At 36.5% G+C, this 23,943-nt stretch overlaps 1 protein-coding gene across 2 annotated transcripts in view; it reads left to right on the forward strand.

Annotated features, from left to right (window-relative positions):
• LOC110452541 (multiple epidermal growth factor-like domains protein 11) overlaps positions 1 to 23,943 on the forward strand; it is a 59,294-nt gene that overhangs the window by 14,781 nt on the left and 20,570 nt on the right. For both annotated transcript variants that reach the window (XM_021501146.1, XM_021501147.1), the window contains exons 2-9: positions 3,910 to 4,125; positions 9,614 to 9,847; positions 11,206 to 11,442; positions 12,672 to 12,899; positions 20,238 to 20,498; positions 22,320 to 22,358; positions 23,164 to 23,298; positions 23,539 to 23,670. In XM_021501146.1, the coding sequence (XP_021356821.1) occupies positions 3,910 to 4,125; positions 9,614 to 9,847; positions 11,206 to 11,442; positions 12,672 to 12,899; positions 20,238 to 20,498; positions 22,320 to 22,358; positions 23,164 to 23,298; positions 23,539 to 23,670 (1,482 nt within the window). The remainder of the gene's footprint in view (positions 1 to 3,909; positions 4,126 to 9,613; positions 9,848 to 11,205; positions 11,443 to 12,671; positions 12,900 to 20,237; positions 20,499 to 22,319; positions 22,359 to 23,163; positions 23,299 to 23,538; positions 23,671 to 23,943) is intronic.

The following is a 23,943-nucleotide window of genomic DNA, read 5'->3' on the forward strand; positions in this document are numbered from 1 at the left end:
ATCGCATATCAGCTCTGTGTGTCAGGCACTGGTCAGGTAAAACTCCGGACACTCATAAAATTGTTATTTACCTGTTCTGTTACCTTGGAGCCAAACTCATTCTTGACAGCCTAACGTTCGCTCTAATACTGTGTAACACGCATTGTGAAATTGTATAATCTTGACTATTGTGATGAGAAAATACAGATATATACACACTGTACATTATCGCATACAAGCCTTCCGTATTTTTGTCATTCCGTAATTTTGATCTACAAACGATACCAAATCGCACAGTTGTGCGGAGAGAAGCGCACAACGGGGCGAACGATTGCTAAATCGCACAGTTGTGCGCACCATGTGTGGACGATGTGCGGACGGGGTGTGAACGATGTATGCACGGTGTGCGCACGCTATTTTTGGTGCGTTGTGCGGTCCCACAACTGAAAGACTCCTCAGTAGTACCATACAATTTCCACTCCTCAGGAGTAACATATTATCCCCCCACCTCCCTCCTCAGGAGTAATATATCAGTCTCCCCTCCTCAGTATTAATATACCAGTCATACATTCTTAGTAGTAACATACAAGTTTCCCCTCCTCAGTAGAAACATACAAGTCTCCCCTCCTCAGTAGTAATATACCAGTCATGCATCCTTAATAGTAACAAACAAGTTTCCACTCCTGGGGAGTATCATATAAGTCTCCCCTCCTCAGTATTATCATATTAGCCTGCTACTCCTCAGTATCATCATTTCAGCCTCCCCTCCGCAGTAGTACATGTAATATACCAGCCACACATCCAAGGTAGTAACAAATGACTCCTCAGTAGTAACATACATGTTTCCACTCCCCAGGAGTAACATATTAGCCTCACCTCTTCAGGAGTAACATATCAGTCTCCCCTCCTCAGTAGTAACCTAACAGTCATACCTCCTCAGTAGTAACATATCAGTCTCCTCTTCTCAGTAGCATCATATCAGCCTCCCTCTCCTCAGTAGTAACATAACAGTCATACCTCCTCAGTAGTAACATACAAGTCTCCACTCCTCAGGAGTATCATATCGGTCTACCCTCCTCAGTGTTATCATATTAGCCTCCTACTCCTCAGTAGCAATATACCAGTCATACATCCACTGTAGTACATTTACGCAACATATGACTCCTCAGAAGAAACATGCTAGTCAATCCGCCTCAGTAGTAACAAATGACTCCTCAGTAGTAACATACAAGTGTCCACTCTTCATGAGTAACAAATCAGCTTCCCCTTCTCAATAGTATCATATAAGCCTCCCCCGCTTCAGTAGTATCATATCAGCCTACCCCTCCTCAGTAGTAATAAACCAGTCATACATCCTCAGTAGTAACATATGACTCCCCAGTGGTAACATACAAGTTTCCACTCCTTAGGAGGAACATATCAGTCTCCCCTCCTCAGTAGTAATAAACAAGTGATACATCCTCAGAAGTAACATACGACTCATCAGTGGTAGCATACAAGTTTCCACTCATCAGGAGTAACAAATCAGCCTCCCCTTCTCAGTAGTAGCATATCAGCCTCCCCCCCTCAGTAGTAATAAACCAGTCATACATCCTCAATAGTCACAAATGACTCCTCAGTGGTAACATATAACTTTCCAGTCCTCAGGAGTAATAAATCAGCCTCCCCTTCTCAGTAGTAACATATCAGCCTCCCACTCCTCAGTAGCAATATACCAGTCATACATCCACTGTAGTACATTTATGTAACATATGACTCCTCAGTAGTACCATACATTTTCCACTCCTCAGGAGTAACATATTATCCCCCCACCTCCATCCTCAGGAGTAATATATCAGTCTACCCTCCTCAGTAGTAATATACCAGTCATACATTCTAAGTAGTAACATACAAGTTTCCACTCCTCATGAGAAACATATCAGTCTCCCCTCCTCAGTAGAAACATACAAGTCTCCACTCCTCAGGAGTAACATATCAGTCTCCCCTTCCTCAGGAGTATCATATTAGCCTCCCATTCCCAAGTAGTAATATACAAGCATTTCCTCCTCAGTAATAACATACTAGTTAGCCTCCTTAGTAGTAAAACATGACTCCTCAGTAGTAACATTCAAGTTTCCACTCCTTAGTAGTAATACATCCTTCCCCCCTCCTCAGTAGTTACATACCAGTCATACCTCCCCAGTAGTAACATACCAGTCTTCACTCATCAGTAGTGATGTATCAGACTCCCGTTCTCAGTAGTAACATATCAGTCATACCTCCTCAGTAGTAACATACCAGTTTACATTCCTTAGTAGTAACATATCAGCCTCCCCTTCTCAGTAGTAACATGCAAGTCATACCCCCTCAGTAGTAAAATACAAGTCTCCACTCTTAGTAGGAACGTTTCAGTCTCCCCCTCCTCCGTAGTAACATACCAGCTTCCACTCCTAAATAGTAATATACCAGTTATACCTCATCCGTAGTTACATACCAGCCATCCCTCAACAGAAGTAACATATCAGTCTCTCCTCCTCAGTAGTAGCATACAAGTTTCCAATCCTCAAGAGTAGCATATAAGTCTCCCCTTCTCAGTAGTATCATATCAGCCTCCAAACTACTCAGTAGTAATATACTAGCTATTCCTCCTTAGTAGTAACACATGTCTTCTCAGTAGTGACATACAAGTCTCCACTCCTCAGGAACAACATATCACTCTCCCCTCCTCAGAAGTATCATATCAGCCTCCCATTCCTCAGTAGTAACGTACCAGTCATACCTTCTCAGTAGTAGCATACAAGTCTCCACTGCTCAGTAGTAACAACCAAGTCTGCACTCCTCATGAGTAACATATCAGTCTCCCCTCCATAGTAGTGATATACTAGTTATTACTTCTTAGTAGTCACACATACATCCTCAGTAGAAACATACAAGTCTCCACTCCTTAGTAGTAATGTACCAGTTATACCTCATCCGTAGTAACATTCCAGCCATCCCTACCCAGTAGTGACATTTCAGTCATACCTCCTCTGTAGTGACATACCAAACATACTTCATCAGTAGTAATATACAAATGTACCAGTCATACCTCCTCAGTAGTGACAAACTAACATCCCTCTCCTCAGTAGTAACATACTATAGTGTTCCCTCCTCAGTAGTAACATACCAGCCTCCACTCTTCAGTAGTAACATACCAGCTTCCCCTCCTTAGTAGTCACATACATGTACCAATCCTTATTCATCAATAGTAACATACAAATATCCACTTCTAAGTAGTAACATACCAATCATACCTCCTCAGTAGTAAAAATGTACATACCAGACACATCGCCTATGTAGTTACATGTCAGCCTCCCCTTCAATAGTAACATACCAGTCTTTATTCTCAGTAGTGACAAAGCAGCCATACCTCCTCAGTAGTTACAAACTAACCCCTTTCTCCTCAGTAATAACATACCAGTGTTCCCTCCTCACGAGTAACCTACAAGTGTTCCCTTCTCACGAGTAACATATATATATATACCAGCCCCCTCTCCTCAGTAGTAACATACCAGCCCCCTCTCCTCGGTAGTAACATACCAGCTNCTCCTCAGTAGTAACATACCAGCCCCCTCTCCTCAGTAGTAACATACCAGCCTCCTCTCCTCAGTAGTAACATACCAGCCCCCTCTCCTCAGTAGTAACATACCAGCCCCCTCTCCTCAGTACAATTGTAATAAAACATCTCCTCTGCAGCCTTATTTGCGTGTGTAATGAAAATCAACAAACATTTAAATGTAAGTTTAACCTGAGTTGGCAGGATATTTAACCTAGGATCTACACTGTATCCATTTCAGTTTCATATTATATGTCTCTACTTTGTATCGTTTTTTTACTATTTCCATTGTTTAACCAACTTATACTCGCAAACAGCAAGCAGCGCAGCTGTACATTTCACTCTTATTTTGTAAGGAGATTTGGCTCTAAATAAAACTGCCACCCAAAGTTCAACGTACAGTGATAGTCAGTCCTATGATGCCGGTAGAGCAGTGGATGGAGTCCTCGCAAGAGATGTAACGGATGGACACTGTTCTCATACAGATTCAGGACACCGTCAAGCTTGGTGGAAGGTCGACCTAGGGCAGTTTTACAGGATACAGGTGGTCAATATTACCTACAGATATAGTCGTAAGTAGTCATATTGGCAACTTTAAATGCATGAGTATTCATTAAGATAAAAAAAATGCTATGTTGTTGGTATTATAGTGACCACATTTGTGCCACTTTGAATATTATGTTTATATTACAATCATGACAATTATGACTAAATGAGCTATCAAGTAAATGCACGACAATATTCATTAACAGGCACATTGCTAGTAGTGCTGAATAATCGCTTCAAATACCAATTGTTGTATTTGGAAAAGAAGTCGGGAATGAAATGTGCATAACCAAACACTTTTGAAATTAGAATTGCTTTAAAATCCCCAGCATATACCATTATATAACCAAGGACATTTATAAAGCTATAACTCGAATTACTGACATACGTGGAGGCTCCTGATTAAAAGCGAGACATACATGCCTAATCAATATATTAATACCTATAGATGAGATTTTGTGGCTATATCTGTAAAATAATCCAAGATGTGTGATTCCCGACGGCACGATTTCGCTGATATGTTGAATAATAGCTTATACTTAACTACAAGTTTGAAATAAAGGTTGATACAGGTACTTCCAAAGTTGAGTTAAATTAGCTATAAGTATGCAGGCACGACTGAAAATTATTTGTTTAGGAAAAAAAGGAAGAGTGTTCTTTTTTGGCGCCAAAGTAAAGAGACAATATGTTATAAGTCAACCTCTATAATGTATGACATACAAATATTTTTACTATTCATTTTCACACTAACCGGCTTCCGTTGCAAAGGAACAAATATGGCTAGCTATTCACAATTAATAATAACAAACAAAAGTGTTATTCCGTCAGTTAACACTGACCTATTGAAATGTTTTTTATTGAAATATATGAAATAAATTAGTTACTCGACTTGAGTCCTGTCTAGGTAATCTAGTATGATACATTGCCTAAATTCAATGCTTGGGACATGAGGGGATCGAGTGTTAAAGTCTATAACATAGTGGTAGCCATGTCAGGAAGTACTTTGAATCACGTAACCACTTCATATTGCAAAAGACACCTTTTTTGTGTGTAACACCATTATTGTGTGAAACTGGCTGTATGTGAGTGTGATTTTTGTATTTTAAATAAGGCGAGGTGTGTGGCAGATTTTAATCATACATGTGATTATGGTCGCATTCTAGCTTCACACAACATGACATTTCCTTTTAGCTTAATCGGTAGAGCGGCGGACTCGGTCTCTGCTTTGATCCTAGGTAGAAGCACAGTACTCTCTAATCTAATAGATAACCTTTGTCACTATATTGAAATATTTAAATGAGTTATTTTCTGAAGAAATGATTATATGTAACACATTTAAGATAAAAAAACACACCAGTTTATTAGAAAATTTAGTAAACAAATAAATAAAACAAAAAAGAGAGGGGGGAAAGAAACTAGGACTCGGTGTTACGGATCACGACCAGCCTTTTTTATTTTTGTATATGTTCCTTGTGATAAACTACTATGGATGCAAACTTCATTCAGATGAAATAAGGAAGACGTGTGAGATAAAATATTTGACATATCCTCGTCCTGCATTGTAGCATAGTCAAGAACGAATGTTTTTATTATTTTTATTCGTCACCTGTTGAAGTCATATGTAATGGTCCTCATGTTAGTACGGACGTTCCGTTTTATAGTCCGCTACAATTTTCAGTAATTCAGTTATTCTAATGGACCAATCCGTCTGTACCATATTGTCTAAATTATCGCGGAATCTATGAATGTCACGGACAACGTCAAACTACAAGCTTCTAATTGTTGTAACTTGATCTGGGACAGTCATATGTATAACGACCACTGGCCTAGTGTAAGCAGCAGATAAAGCTAAGATACAATGTCTTATTTAGTCGATCGTTGGGTAAGTGCGTCGTTATCAACATCATCACAGTAGGGAATAACCACGTGTGCAGGCTCACCAGCTGATCGGTATTTGTTTACGTCTGGTTGGGACGAGTAGGTGCATTAACTTCCAACCGGCAAACAGTCAAAGGGAACAAACTCGTACAAACGTTATCCCTTGTAACATTGTTACATTATCCCTATGATAAGGTACTGTGAAAACTTGGGAGGAATGTTTCATCGGGACATAGATCTATACCATATTAATTATGGTAGAGCCATCTCCATTCGTATGTGCTTGGGTGGATCCAGTATGTCTAAACAAGATTATACATGATGTAGAATCGATTTGTCATATTCTTTCTCGATGATTTTAAATATTTTTGGCATCCGGTCAATCAACAAAACAGTTTCATAGAGAAATTTTACAAGTCCGGACGAAATTTTACAAACATTATAAGCAATAGTGATCTAAAAACGGATCCTTATGGGATTTGTGACGATACTTGTGTTCATTCAGACTGCTTGTGGTTTCCTACAATGTACCAACCTTTGCGTTCTGTTCTGTAAGAAGTAATGAATCCATACTAACATTTGGTTTGAGAAAGTGTCTGCCTTCAGCTTCTTTAGCAGATTTTTGTGCGAAACAGTGTCCAATACTTGTTTTTAATCTTAATCACTGCAGTATATTGATATTACCATATAAATAGCGTTTTTTTTTTACAATATGTAATATTCAAAACGAATATTCAGTACACACAACTATATACTTATCAACATGATTAACTAGGATGGCATTAAACAATGTTTCCCTTATGCCATCCCTTCAAATTCTTTACCTTCAAGTGCAAAAACAACATCCATTACTCGGGCCGTGAACCGACGTCGATTGGCGTTAACCTGGCCTTCGATAGATATATAGTTGACCACATTTTCTCCCACCCTTCACAGGTGTTCAATTGTGACGTCATTAAAAAAGTGAACGACGATATTCATACCCCACATGGTGTCTTTGTTTACACCACTGGCGGTGGAGTTGTGACTAAAATAACAGGATGGGAGAAAAATAATCACCCCCTACCTTAAGAGTGTAACAGAGAAATATCCAACCCTCGGGGTGATATTTTTGGTTGTCTAACGCTCGGCAGAGCTTCGGGTTAGACAAACAAAAACATCACCCCTCGGGGTAGAGATTTTTCTGTCACACCTTCAGGGTAGGAGAAGATTATATTAGTCATCCCTAGGGGAAGATACATGTAGCCTCGTGCCGATGAGCACGTGTTCAATTGTGACGTCATAAAATGTGTCACTGCTGTTATTGTGACGTCATCAAAAGTGAATAACGACATGTGTTTTTCACGTTCACAAACTGTCGTAGTATAGCGGTTACAACTATTATCCGCACACAGTTGTCGCACTATAAGAGAAGTCTATAAAACTCCGTTTTTGGTTCCATGCTTTCCTTACTGTTATAACGAGATCTAAAAGATTTTGGATGTCACTTACTCTCCACGTGGTTGGATAACACAGAAGTTCTATAGAAATACAAAACATGACGAATACTGTCAAACCCAGCTAGAGAAAATGTCTCATTTACTGATTTTCAAAAATATTAAACAACGGATCACGGTTTGGAGTATTTTCCGCTTCAAATGAAAAACAACCCTAATGTGTTTATGCTATCAATCTGTTGAATAAGAATGGGTATATCTTTTATAGTTTGAGTTTATGCTTTTTGTCCGAAACACTAGTATATTTTAAAATTACTTCATGTTGAGTTATCGTTAAGGGTAAAAAATCTGATATATTGAGTCCCCCGTCCTGATACAAATACAAACATATACTCACGCATTCCTGCAATAGTTGGGATCTATGTGAGGTGTTTGCAATGTTATTGGATACTTAATCAAGGTACATTACTCGAAATTATATTTCAAAATAAAACTGATAATGATAATATTCCAATAACGCAATCAGATATTTTTGTGCCATGTAGTATCATCGTTCGGTACTAAAAACGTGGATGACAGGTTCGATAGACCACTTTCCCAATTTTACTAGTTTACCTTACCTTCATTTCAAGTAATCGTGTTAAATCTACTAGAATTTATGTTACCGTAAAAACAGATTTTAAAATAGTTTCTTTTTGTGGTTTACATTTAGTATCGTACGATAAACTTATTATGGTAATATCGCATAAAGCGCTTAAGAAGTACACATAATAGCATAGATGCAGAGTCAGAAAGATGTATTAATGGAATGATTCGGAAGGATTCCACTTCATGGAAAACTACTCCAATATTCATTCTACCCGAATCTTATAAATGATACTAGCCATAGCACGGTGGGATTAGTTGTGCATCATATTATGGCTGATGTATACATGTAAGCGTCCCGTTGATGGCGAAAGAATAAATGAACATGTATTTTGTGCATTTTAAATAATGTTGTTTGTAGTATTCATTTTAATTCCAATTGTTCTTTTCTGTGATGAAAATTCTTCGAAATAGTAAAGGATATGTGAATAATTCAAAACCTATTCACGACCCATAAAGAAGTATTGGGTCACTGTGTCAGATTTACTAAAGATCAATGTTCTCTTTATTGTAAATGTTTAAAAGGTTTGTTTTTGCTATGACATCTCAGTGTAAGTCTTTACGGAGTTATCGCTGTATCTCAACTAATCCGTGATATTTTAAACCCCGCCCACCCTCGTACATGTAAACAATGTTCAACGTCAGTGCAAAATATGACACCGGCTACATTTGGGTAGGTACGTTAAGTCATTATTGTTTACTGGAATAGTATCACGTTCCATATTCTGGACTATTTAAAATCAGGTTGCCTCAATATCTATTAAAGAACCAAAATTATATTTGATGATATACATGTAGTTTAAAAGGGACTATTTAGTCGAATAACACCCTTAAAATTGATAATATACTGAAAATATATACCTCCTAACAAAACTTAACAAACGTTAAGTGTGGTCACTTTTTCTTTTTTGAAAGCCGTTGCTTAGTATATCTACGACCGAAATAGCACAATATCCGGGCCTTTCTGTGAGAAGTAAACATGTAAAATGCACAGTACCACACTGTCGACCGACTACACTTAACACATGTTTGTCGCTTTGAATTTACACAATACATCCCAAGCAAGAATTGTCAGTATCATATAATATTTAAATCTAATGAGATATTTGTTTTCACGGTTGAATTCGAATGAAAAAGAATAGGTTAAGTTATAGTGTACTTGCAAGTAGGTACCGTACGGAGAATTTCAAACCGCACAAGTAGCGGTATCAGTAGGTTTAAACGTAAAATATATAATCATAATTTTGATTACGTGTGTATCTAAGTATTTTTAATGCATGTGTAAAACCTTTAAAAACTTCGTCTGAATAACATAAGGGATACATGAATGAAGTTGACTTACATTTGTTAAGGTAGCAAGGACAAATTTATTGAAATCTTTAACACAAGTAGTTTAACTGACTTAGTATCAATTATTTTTACGTCAAATTGACCCTGCTATACGTTGAAGGTTACATGCTGGAAATAACATTGCATAACAGGTAAACAAAATTGCTTATTAGATCTAGTATCATTGAATATTTATATACGTTTGCTTAAAATATTATCTTTTCAGAAACAGATCGCCTTAAAAGCTACAGTATATACGTAACAAACAATACTGATATGACACAGGCTATTGGATCTATCAGTGAACAGTCTGGTCATTTGTGTTACCATGACACTGAGTCTGGGACGCCAACGTATAATCAGTCACGTGAGTGTCATGTTACCGGGAGATACGTCGTGTTCTACAACACAAGGCAACACGGAGAAGCATACGTTGAACTCTGTGGTGTCCAGGTCTACGGTGAGTCTAACTTTAAGAAAAGGATATCTTTCAAGTGAATATGTGGTTGCATAATCATTAACTAGCACAACAACTGCCTCCAAAATGGGGTTTTAACTACATGTGTAGCTCACTTAAAATGTTGGCATACCGATACCATTGATGTATTGTGATAACATGTGTTTGAGTCAGATGGCATTTATGACTAAACCATTATATTATTTAGCGCATGTAAGGGAAAAAATGCCTTGCATAGTTTTCATTATTTTGCAATATATTTCAAGTACTGTGAAATCCCTCATATATTATTTGCAACCTTCGCACTGCAGTTCAACCTTAGCTGTTTACAAACTACATGTATATGGGCTAAGCCTATTATAATGATCCAATATTTGAGTAGGACGTAACGTAGACGGGAAATGAAGAGCCAAAGACAGTGTCATGTGCTAGCAATAGATAGTTTTCTTGGTGATATAAATTGGTGGCTGTGAAAATGAAATAATGTATAAGAGACTTTGAGGATGTAATGGTTTTAAATAAACAGAAACACCCTGCGAAGTAGTAATGGTTAATGATATATACTTCCCCCTCACGCCCCCCCCCCCCCCCCCCCCCCCCCCTCCTTGTTCAATGTTAAGCCCTGTACTGTTGTAAGTCATAACGCGGGCTATTAGAAAACAGATTGTCATGATATTGTACAAAATTTTGAAGTTGTATCCGATACCTTCCAATTCTTCTATCGACGATCGAGATATCCCTGTAGCTTTCGTGCAGTTCTATAATACCGAGAACGTTAAGCTTTCACCAGCATTATAGAAGACACTTGAGTTTAAAATAAATAATACCATTGTAACACATCGGGATTAATATATAGTCAAAGAAAAGGGGACACTCAATATGTGACTTATGTTTCAAGCCTATTTTTAACTTTTGTTCGACAATTAAGCTTCTACTAATAAATATTTAAAAATGTATTCCGTCTGTGCTTTATTTTGATTAATTTAGTTTTACGTAATACAAATACTCGTTTGTTTGAATCCCGAGCTTATATCTATTCAGATTGCTGCCCGCAATAATAAAGCCTTTATAACAACGCATTTTGTTCATATTTGATACTTTAGTCCTCTTGTTAACATTAAATATATTGTTACATCAAATAAGAAATATTTTACATCATGGTTGATGAGAGGAGTTAATGTTTGGATACAATTTGGATGGTACAAATGTACTTATGAAATTATCATTTATTCCAGTAAGATTTCATCAAATATTCGTATAGTCATTTACTCTATGTTCTTGGTTGATAAGTTTGCAATATAATGATGGTTGATAGATATTCTTTATTTTTACTTGACTGGATAATCGTTGTTTTGTCAAAGGATGTCGTGCCGGTAGATTTGGATTTAACTGTCGTGACACCTGTCACTGCGCGACTGGAGGCTGTAACCCTGACACCGGACAGTGTGACGTACCAGGGTGTCAGACAGGATGGATGGGGTTATCCTGTAGCCTCCGATGTCACTGTATATCAGGGGGAGCCTGCAATCCTAACACAGGTGCATGTCCAGGGAGGTGTCAGTCTGGGTGGAGCGGGCGAAGCTGTTTTGTGGGACCACGTGAGTTTTATAGCTGAAAACTATTTTTGCACCGTATATTATACTGATTTGATATCAGCGAGGATAAACTGTGGATTTGGTTAATTCATCAAAAGATGGATATAAATGGGCCCTCTGTTCATTATATAATTTCAAATGCAAGAAGGATATGTGCATATCAGTGTAACGCCTTAACCTGAGAATGTTCGATACGCATTTGGTACTATTTGTGTTAAGAACTCTATTTTGTCATTATTTATTACTCTGATAGGTATCCCAATTGTTGTTTCATCCTTTTCGCAATATATTGGTACTGTTATGCAGAAAAAGATGCATGAATTTAAGAAATATAAGAAAAATCCATAATTTGGTTTATTTTTAAATGAACAAAATAAAAGTAAGGAAAAATGTCCATGTTCCACTACGTTTTAGACATATAGTATTTTAATCAATAAGCTCCAAAGGAATTATCTACTAATTGCTGTTTTGGGTTTAAACTCCCTTTCAAACATACTTTGTTTTGTGTTTGTGTGCATGTATGTTTTTATAATAATTACAACCATACAATATATAAGTTAATTTACACACGTGAAATACTTCACGACTTTTATTTCTAAAAAAAAAAAAAAAACGTGTTAAATCTCTCTGCGTTTTTATCTCCACGCTAATGTTAATGCAATCAATGTAAGCGCCTAGTATTTTCGGTATTTGATTTAACGTTCGCGTTCCCTTTTTCGCAATTTCGCGAGCTCGAAAATAGAACGAAAATTAACCGCTAAGTATATAACTTATACAGCCTTATTCATAACACTGTAGCTTATGGTGTTTTTATCAAGTCATACTTTTGAAAACAATTACGTAAGGGTATTGTGTAAATGGGTCACTAAAATTCCATGCCTTTGCGCTAAACACCATTTTATGATATGGAACTGATGTACAAATGTAATTGCCTCATCAATCTTTTTTTTTTTTTTACCAGATCATAAAATACAAGTATGTGACTAGATATGTATTACATTTTACTAGATTTATTTTCACAGCATATTCTTAAGTTTCCTTCGATACTATCAGTTAAATAATCCTTGCATGAAGCGTTGCTAATTAGCTTCGCTAAAGCTTTGTGTCAGTTCAATTCATTTTGTTACTTGATATTATCATATTTACCGCCCCCACCGAGAAATGTTAAAGCGTTTTATTCCTTTCAGCTGTATTTAAAAACCCTGAAAGTAATTTGTTCTCAACATTTTAAGGTGATCTTGCTCATAACAAGCGAACAAGGCAGAGTTCCACTTACAACAGAGATGAGGGTCGTTTTGGTTCTGGTAAAGCTGTTGATGGTGTTATTACAGCAGATGTATCACCTAATGGAAGTTGTTCACACACAGATCAAACAAGAATCTATCCCGAAGCCTGGTGGCAGGTCGACCTCGGAGAAATCGAAAGGATACAGACTATTAACATTATTTACAGACAATTGTGTAAGTGGCAGTACTTTATACATTATACATAATAAAGCCTTAGTTCAGCGAGACACTGAATTTACAATGTTACGTAGACATTCAGTTCTACCGTTAAGTTCTAGTCTGTTCAATTATTATATGAATACTTGTTTGTTGTATATTTAAGAATTTATCAAAAAAATGAAAAAAATGAGCGGTAATGTGTTCCTTTCACATTCACTATTCAAAGCTTGGGTTCGCTCCGGCAAATAAATCAACGACTCATTTTGACGCGTCTTAACACGTGATCGATGAACATCGTGATTATTCTCTATGGGTGACATGTCGGGTGATTTATACGGTAAAAAAATAAATATTTTGTCGCTGCTTACCTGATGCAACTTGTATTCGCTGGCGTGCTATCTTGTTGCAAATAATAGTGCCAGTGGCATTACGTTACTAAAATGGGTGTACAAACGTCTTCAAAACTTCGCCTCGATAACACACCCCATTCATATTCTTCGGTTATCACGAAAACCTCCCAAGAAGCATATAAGAACTGTCATGTTCGATGACGCAGCACACGAAAGTGAATAGTGGCCAATAAAGTGGTTGTTACGGTGATGTTGTGTCACAAAAGTCCCTTATAAGGGGGTCGCGCGTTGAAGCGAGTTTTTAGTTTTTTCGGATATTTTCGTCAGATACACGACGACCAATCAATGTCCTCGCGGTCTCACTTGCAGAAACAGTGTGGCCATGCAGATACAAGGGCCATACCTTGCTGTCTTCATGAGTGGTCATTGCATTTTGCGAACGGTCGGACGTCGACCTAGCTTGGTTATTACGATTCAAGGTTTATTTTGTTTGCAATGCAACCTACTTGTGATGCAATCTGACATACATGTTTTTTCAAGTCAAAATATGTTATTGTATATGCCATACTTACATAAGGAAATAGGCAACAGACAAAGCTTAAAGAAGCCCTCTCCTTAAAATACAAACAGTGCATACAGTGTACATATGTTGAAGTAAAAATATGCAGCCTTATACAAAAAAGTAAAAGTACTAATGTGAGTTCTATTATATATTATTGAATCACCAATTTTTATAAGTAAAATGAAGCAGTTGCTACAAAATAACGGCTGGTCGTTCAAACTTGAAATTGAGATCAGCCCAGACAAAATGTCTATAAACTCAACTCAATGGAATACCATCACTCAGATCAAATTCGGAGTTAATGAGGTAGAGGTTCATATAAATGAACAAAGGGGGAAGAACTAATCAAAGCCTTCAATGGGATAACCACAAATACAGACCAGCGTGAAGTTGGTTACTTATTAAATTTTGGGCTAGCTCCATATATGACAAGCCAAATGTTGGGCTGACCCAATATTGGGCTAGCTTGATATTCAAATCAGGCAACAACACTTTTCATTGGTTGATTAAGCCCAAGCATGCATTGTTTTCCAACAAAACAACGTTCTTACAAAAACCACCACCGCAATTGTAAACAAGCGAGCCGGAGGACTTGTTTCATTTGTCGAATGAGGGTACACGCATGTATTTGCAATTTACTAGCGGACAATCAAAACCATTTCTTTTTTGTCTCTAGATCTACATTAAACTGTCAAACTAACGATCAACATATTTCGGCTGAATTTTTAAATAATGTTTGTAAATCTGTCAAATGCTGATTACATGTGTTGACAAGCGATGTCGATAAATGTTGGTGGTTTTGATTAGTTAAAATAGGCATCTGGTATAAAGCATGACGTCGTCAGTGTTATTTGTTTATCGTCTGTCGACCAAATTGGCGACTGAAATGAAAAATCATTCCTATATATATATAGGTTAAATAGACAAAATAGGCACATGCCCAGAGTGTTAGAAACATACAGCTTGTTGTGAAATTAAGACATATATGTATCATTTGACAAATATTAGCGCGCGCAAATGAAGTCTTATTAATATACATATATAATCTAGATCGTCTTGCTTATCATAGGCGAATTATAAATTTTATTAGACCCGAAAAAGGCTTTAATTACATTTTATTTTGTAGAATAGATATGATTAACACGTGTTTTATATAATGATGGAAAGGTAAATCGGATTTCGCAGATGTGGAAAAAATAATCAAATCAGCCCGCTAGCGGCCTATTTTTTGTTTTTGGTTTTCATTTTTCACCCTTGCTATATATTTCACCATTATTCAAGCACATACAATGAACATTTTTTTTTTATTTCTAAAATAAAAATCCAATTATTAATGAAAAAATGTCGTCACATTGCATAAGTGTACGCGACCAATATCGTTTCCAAAATAATAGACTTGTTCTGTCGTCAGCACAACAATAGGTTTACATTCAGGGTTTATGCTTATTTGCATGTTGTTCACATTTGTCAAAAACAATAGAGGTCCACAAGGGTACCCCACAGTCGTTATGGGCTTCCTGTAAGTTTACTCTGTTAGTTTTGATAATTTGTCCTTTATTTTTAAGATAAATTAAAACCATTTGATAGATTTAACCCCCATTATTTAAAGTTTTTCACACAGAATTAGGCCGTCCACGGTATCGAAAGCTCTCTGTAATTCACGGATAGTCATATCAGTAAAATGGTTATTTTGCTGTTTGTTTTTGTATGTGGTCAAACAGGAATCTGTAGAGAAAGAGAATGAGCTTCTAAATTCAAACAATGAGACGATGAAATTTCCAGCTATACATAAATGTTTATTTCTACGATTTTGGACTCTGTGCAGATCTATGATTTTCTACTTTTAGTATGCCAATTTTCTTGTACAGTGGCTTAATTTGTGACAGTTTCTGAACTAATAGATGTATATATGAGGTATATTGTTGGTACTTTCAATATAGCTGCCAAGATTTTCAAAACTCTGGCTGGTACATGTATTTCATCAAGCCCTGTGCTCTTACAGTACAAGGGTAAATATTAAATAACTCTTTGTGAACGAATTACTCTGTTACATGGCTGAAGTGAAACTCTGTTTTGTTTGGAATCCTTGGATTTCAGGTTATTTACTGACTTGTTTAGATGCTATTTTAGGAAAGAAGGTATTAAAATTTGCTATATTGAGAAGGTCATGACAGCTGGTTCCGTTGACATTTAAAACATTTTTTGAGTTGCTCTATTTCTTCTTTTCATATTCAAACTCCTTTAAATATTTTCTTAGGTTTTTTTATTGCTTCTAATTTCTTCTTTCTTGTCAGAGAAAAATCAGATTTCGACATTTCGATTTGTCGTTGTACTTTGTTCCTAAACAAGTAGATATTTTGTGTAGTCCGATTCCAAATGATCTTTTTTAAACTGGAACAAGTATTTCTTTCTCCTTTAGATATTGTCTAAAATGTCTGAATTCATCCATACTTCTTCTTGAGCTTTATTTCTTGAACTGTAGCAATAGTATCTATAACTTTTATTTAAAAACAAATTGAGACCAGGATTGATGTTGATCCTCAGCATAAAACAGCTTCTCAAGTCAGAGTTTAAAATAGTTTTTTTAAACACCTCTTTGTTATAATGTTTGGTCGAAATTGACTGTATTGTATTATGTTTTTTAAAAGTACCACGAACCACTATCATTTAATGTAAGTAAGGGGGTGGTCGCTTAAAACGATCGAACGATTGTTAGATTGACTAATTATGTCTTATTAATTACATAAATTAAAGTCTACACGAGTGATTTGTTATTCTAGATTTGTAATTCTAATGGCTTTAGAAATAACCTGATCCAGTTCAGACATATTCAAGATGATGCGGTATGATTTAAGCAGTAGACATGCTTTTTGGATCCAACATATGTCAAAAACACCTAGCATTATATTTTCACAGTCAGATCTTAGCAATGAAAGTTCTTTTACGTTTGAAGGAAATCCTTTTAATTAGGAGGCCTATAACATGTTCCAATATATATAGGCGTTTTGAATAATAAAAGTGATATTATTAAAATTTGTTCATTGTCGTTTAGATATCAAATCGAGGAGTGTACACCAGTTCTTCATGAACGTAGGTACATACTCCACCATCATTCCTAGATCTGTCTTTATGAATTTCTGAGTTAGCCACGATTCAGTTAAAGGGGCGTCTGATTGCGTTGCAATGAGTCTGAGATCATGATAATTCGTTAGGAGAGATTGGGCAATCAGATGAATGAAATGAAGCCCTTTCTGTCAAAATACTGCAAGTGATGAGGATCAGCAAGCTGGGTTGTGGTGGACCATGTTCTTGTATAGGGTCGTGCAGTTCTGTTGTTTTGAATTATTGTTGTAAGGAGATGGCTTCATAAGTTGTAATAACTTGTGCCAAATCCTATATTCCAATTTTGGTTAATAAAATATATTTAAAGTCAGTTCTGATTGTTTACTTTCTGGTTAGATGATGTCACTCTCTTTTCCTACGGAAATTACTGGTGATAATGTTACGAGTTAAGATAAATGAAAACCTTTAAAAACGCAGGTTGTGCATATCCAGGATTCGTTATTGTCAGAATCGACCAAAATGTTATATATGACCCCAAACATTCCCACATATTTCCTGTGGTGTCACAGGTCGCATCCACCTTTACAGAAAAAGACGGTGTTTCCGCATTATCCCCTTTCTCTATTAGCCACATGGTAATTTTACTGGTCCTCGATTGGGTTGTTTTTCTCCTTTAAGGATAATGGACCACAGTAGACCACAAGCTAGGTTTAAATCACTCGGATAATTAGTTTTTCCGTTCTGATATAATATTCTAGCACTATACATGTAGTGATAAAATCTGCCAAAGCGAACTCTCTGACATCTGTCACCGTTGCCAATTGTAATCCTTATTTATACATGACCTTATATAATTATATGACCTTATTGACACTCAACCTGGTGACATTATACTGACAAGCGGTTAACTACTGTGATGTTTATATTCACAAACAGTCCAGGACAAAATTCTGGAAATTCAGTTTCAAAGAAAAATATGTTGTTAAAAAAACCTGGAAAGATGTGAGTAGTCTTGCATGTTAAGCCAGAGCGTTTCTTTCTAAGAAATTAATACGAGATTAAGGCGTTGGAAGAAGGGAATCAATCAAATATCTGAAATACGATAAGTGTTGGAAGAAAGATTATAATAACAAAATTGAAAACCAGTTGGCTTGGTTAGTAGAGATTATCTTCTATGTGCTATTTAAGGCCATGCTCTAATGTTTGTAATGCATGCGTTTGATTAAGGCGTTTTGTTGTTTGATTTGCTTCCTTTTGATTGCAAGGATCAGATGCCAACTTGAGAGTGTTACATTTTGCACCCAGCACAGCACTCCACCTACTCATACCATCGTTGCGCTTACCATATATGCTAAATATTTAGTACGGGAAATGGTTCAAAACCCTAGTAGTAATTGGTAACTCCTGCCTATTGGGTTCCTAAGAATGAAGTACGGGGTACTTTTATACAGATTTGAAGTCTGTTTAATATTCAAGTTTAGAAGGGTATATACAGATAACGGGGTCAAACTATAGCGTGTCACTCGACAATAGCTCATGAATATATCTCAGATTAAAAAAATATCTTACAGACTTATAGTTCGATACGCGAGAAAACTAAAACAATACATATGACCCATTCAGTCTCTAGGAAAGAAAAAATCCTGATCTGTCTCACTGCATGTCGTAAGAGGCGACTCATGTGCGGTACTTACAGAATCAGTGTTTTTTCTTCTGTTACATCCGTCTCGGGGTCATTGAGGAAGCCAGAGTTGGTATTTTCCCCCGCCCTGCCCCTCCCCCATAGCAACAATTTTGCCCGCTTTCGTATGACCCTGGCTATTGTGGAGAAATAACATTAATACAAACAAAAATATTAAAACAAAAGCGATCATAAATCAGCTGAGCATTTACTTAGAAATTCTTTAAATATGTATAACAGGAGATAATTAATGAAAACTATAGTATAACACAAACCGAAGTACTTTGATATGCCAACAAATTAGGGGTTGTGGGTTAGCAATGTGGTAGAACTGGTTTATTGCTGATAGACGCAGCTTTATAAGATTGTTGCATTTTTTATAGCATATAAAATAACTTTTATTAACTATGTAATTTTATATACAGTAGGTATAGCGTCAAAAATATATATAAAACAAAACACTGAAGATTAATTTCGCTAGTATATCGCCCATCTGAGAGCTCTTCATGCGATTTGAATTTATTTGTGACGTCATAAATACACATACAGTTCACATACAAAATGTACTTACAGTTGTGCGACCGCACAACGCAACGACAATAGCGTGCGCACACTGTGCATACTACATGTGCACACCATCCGCACATCGTCCACACATGGTGCGCACAACTGAGTGATTTAACAATCGCTATTTACATCGTGCGCTTCACTCAGCACAAATATGTGATTGGGTCAAATTGGCCGATCAATATTACTGAATGAATAAAATCCGGAACCCTTAAAGGGAATAAGGATCACTGTTTATAAAATTTCTCATCATATCGATTAAGATTATGTTCAATCTTACAATGCGTGTAAAACAATACTAGACTGTCAAGAAAGGTTTTGGCTCCCGGGTAACAGAATAGGTAAATAACATTTTGTTGACTGGAGTTTTAACTGACCGCCGTGTGCTTGACATATAGAGCCGATATATGATATCTTGACTGTTATGAAAACACAACTGGACGTTAACTATTTGTAATTTGCATTCGGTTTGGTCTAAAGCTCCCCTTCATCTGCATTTTCACACCTTGACCAGTTACGTAAGTACCCCAGGTGGGGAAGAATACGGTCTAGGTACATGTACAAAGGGGCTATGTTTACCGGTATATTGGACCGTGTCTATATGTGATATAATTTTACATGTATCAATTTGGGTCGTTTAAAAAACACAGAAACACCATTTCCTAATTTAAGGAATATAGATAGAAAGATCAGCTTATATATATATATATATATATATATATATTTAAACACGAAACCGTATAAATTGTAAAGCCATTTCTCAATTTACAACGATTGTCATCGCATAACGTATGTCCATCGTCCGCACAAATGTGCGCAATCAATAATCGTCAAGATTTTCATCGTTCCAACATCGTCCACACATCATGTGCACATCGCGTGCACAGCGCACAACGTTTACACGTTGTACGATCCTACAACTGTAAGACGTCAAACGTAAAGACGTTATAAACAAAGTATACATGATGCGGACGTCTATAAATTGCGATGTCTTTACATAATTAACTCTTACTTTGTATTGCGGGGAATTGGACATATTTTATTGTAACAATAAGTAACCTGTTTGTCGACGTAATGCGTACTAATATTGACTTTTTACCAATATTAAATTTCTTTTTACTTTGTTTTAGACCCCTTCCGGATGTCCGGGTTTTATTTGTACGTATCTAACAGTTCCTACACCAACTCACAGTCGCTGAGTCGGGACTATTTGTGCTACCATGATCACGGACCGGGTTTGCCTTCGTACATCCAGTCACTTCCATGTTCTGTTCATGGGCGTTACGTCACATTCTACAACAAGCGTCCTGCTGATTATGAACCAAGGAATGTTACGTATTATTCTGAAACGACCGCAATTATAACGCTATGCGAGGTCCAGGTGCTCGGAGGTATGTAGTATGTTAACCATTTTATCAAACCTAAGTATCTTAATTTTGCTTAAATTTGGCAACCAAGAATGTTACATGTGCTGACAGTTAGTCAGATAAGGCATTTGGTAAAAGACTTTCGCCGAAAGTTGGCAGGGTCTACCCCAGTTTTTACCACGTGTGTGACTGTTTTAAATTTCCTTTACCGAATTTTGACAATATACAAATGAATATTATCATGTACAACACATGAATGTGCAAAGAATGCGGTCGTAACGGATCGATAAATAGTCTAGGCCGGTAATAAAGTGAATGGCCCTGGTAACTTTCAAAATGTTACTAGGATACTGATATTTTGTATAACAGTTCCCCGTTCCTGGGGAAAATTGACCTGTTAAGTACTCTTTCTGAAAGCTCAAACTTTGCCTCTATCGATAGTTTAATATACGGTGATTGTACTCTTCATGTAAACGCAACGAAGGGAATTTTGTGTCATGTGTAAATGTGCATGCATGACTGAAAGCTTACACCAAGACTTTACAGTAATATTTCAACAGGTCCCTTATTCAATTGAGGTTGGACTGAGCAACACAGAATTGTTTTTTTGTGTGTCATAATTGTGTAAAAAACAAAATATTTAAAAAAAGGTGGAATATTTACATGGATGTGACGGTCAAATGTGAAGGTTCCTTTGATATGTCGTACAGCCATGGGACAATACAATACCATAAGAAATATGGAATACTCAGATTTTATGTATCAAACAATACACTGAAAAATGTTACAATTTAAAAGTCGTTTAGTATGTATACAGTTTTGTGACCGCACCACGCACCAAAAATAGCGTGCGCAAATCGTGCATACATCATGCATGCATCGTTCACATATCGTCAACAATCGCTCGCCCCGTTGTGCGCACCTCTCCGCACAAATGTACAATTTGGAACAATTGGTTGATGAATATTGCAGAATGAAAAACATCCGGAACCCTCATAGGGAATAATGAATACTGTATATATACGTTACTCATCATATCAATTAGGATTATGTTCAATTTTACAATGCGTGCTACACAGTATTACTGTGGCCGTTAGACTGTCAATAATGGGTTTGGCTCCCAGGTAACTGGGCAGGTAAATAACATTGTGATGAGTTATACCTGGATCCATGTGCTTGACATAGAGAGTCTATATATCATACCGTATTACTGTTATAAATAAAACCGGACGTGTAGCATTTGTTATTTGCATTCGTTTTAGTCTAAAGCTCCCCTCCTCGCTGGCACACCTTGGCGAGTTACGTAACAGTCTGGGGTGGGGAAAACTACAGTCCAGGTCAAGTCTGTGTTACCTGCATATGGGACCATGTTATATGTGTTATTTACATGTGTCGATTTGTGTCGTTTAAAAAAAATAATTTTAAACTTCATTTTTAAATTGAAGAAAATACAGATAGAAAAATCAGCTCTAATCTGTACCTAGAATATAGAAATATACTTAAAAATCAACTTTATATTTTAAAAAACGAAACTGTTTATATTGTTAAGCCATTTCTCAATTTACACCAACCATGATTGTCATCGCACAGCGTATGCTCTTCGTCCACACAAATGTGCCAAAGCGGTAATTGTCCAGACTTTTATCGTTTGCACATCATACACACGTCGTACACACCGTGCATACATCGCGCTCACACCACACATCGTGTGAGGTTGTGCGATCATTCAAATGTACATGCAAAGAAGTTTTAAATACATTTTTATAGAATATCATTAAATATATAAGATCACTTGATGATGCATACATATACTAACGAACAAATATTTGATTATTGATATTTCAGGGTGTTCCGCTGGATTGAAGGGTGATTCGTGTAACGAAGGTAGTCGTAGCAGCATAATTGATGCAAAATACATGCATGTTATAGATTAAGTTGAACAACTGTGAAGATTAATCTGTTTTAGAGAGGAAAAATGATAATATATACCTTTTTCATATTCTCACTTAAAGTGTCCCTCAAATTGCGTATGCAATATTGTGCATTTCAATCAGCCACAGTCCCATTTCTGGCTATATCAGTCCGAATCTAGAGATTTATACTTACCAAACGAAATGATTGCTTCGAGCTTTATAACTACTTGTGTTTGTTGTTTGATGGAACATGTACAGAAAACGTGTTTTGTGTCATTACTAAACACAATTATGGAGTTAACGCTAGAATAGACAAAGGACATAAAATAGACAAAGGAAATGTATTAAAGATTTGAAAAAACTGACTGCAATAATACAGGAATGGTCGCCAAAGGAATGAAAAACAAGACGAGAAGGAAAAACTTGTGAGACACAAGATTGGCCCTGAACTTATCAGCTCCTTTGGCCTGATAAAAATCTTTGATTTGTTTATATAATTCTGTAAATATGTCACAAAGCTAATGCATCTCAAATCAGCATGTAACGATAAATAAATCATTCCTTCCGTACATAGTTACGGGTGTAGAATTTGCTCCGTATATAAATTAGTTCTCTTATCAAAATGGAGATGGATGTTATAATGTTCTTGTTTATTCAATTATAATAACTTCTTGACCGATGCAAACCGATGATCTCTAACAGTAACGACATGTTGATACAATTCCGGGTGATAAAGCTAGCACAATGGTATGTATTTTTGTATCATTGTATTGTAGACTGTGAACATGGTTTATTCGGACAAGGCTGTAGCCAGACCTGTCACTGTGCCACAGCTGACTGTAACAAACGAACGGGGACGTGTGGACCTCAGGGGTGTTCAGCTGGATGGAAGGGTTTAACATGTAGTCAAGGTAACCATTATCATTTCTTTCATCATTATTATAAATAAGATGACTGAAATATTATACTTATCTCATCAGGGTTATATTGTCGATTTGAATTATAGCTTAATTAGTATCACATCAGGTTAGGGTGATTTATCGTGGACGAAAATAACATACAAAATGAAATGAGTCTGAGTTGTACACCATTTTGTGCTATTTACATGATCTAAATGATTCGTGTTAACATAATGACTTTACCTTGTTCAGCATGTGACACTGGGACTTTTGGGCAAAATTGTCATCAGCAGTGTCATTGTTCTAAGCAAGACTGTGATAAGAAATTGGGAAGATGTACAGGAGAGTGTTTGGCTGGCTGGCAGGGCGATTCCTGTAACCAAGGTAAGACTAATATTGTGACGGAGGAGAAAAGATGTAGCCATTGGTTCACGATAAAGAACACAAACACGTTTTTCGTCATTGTTTTTATGATACTAATTGCTGAATATCTACATGTGGTCATCTGCTTCACACGCATTTCTATACAAAACAACACAATATCTTTAATGTTACAAAGTGTCTTTGACATTTGTAAATTAGATTTTGTATTGTCACACCGAGAAGTGTTTATCAAAGAATATTGAATACAAATCAAATGAAATATATACTGAGCAT

This window comes from Mizuhopecten yessoensis, unplaced genomic scaffold (assembly GCF_002113885.1).
Source record: "Mizuhopecten yessoensis strain PY_sf001 unplaced genomic scaffold, ASM211388v2 scaffold6719, whole genome shotgun sequence".
NCBI lineage: Eukaryota > Metazoa > Mollusca > Bivalvia > Pectinida > Pectinidae > Mizuhopecten > Mizuhopecten yessoensis.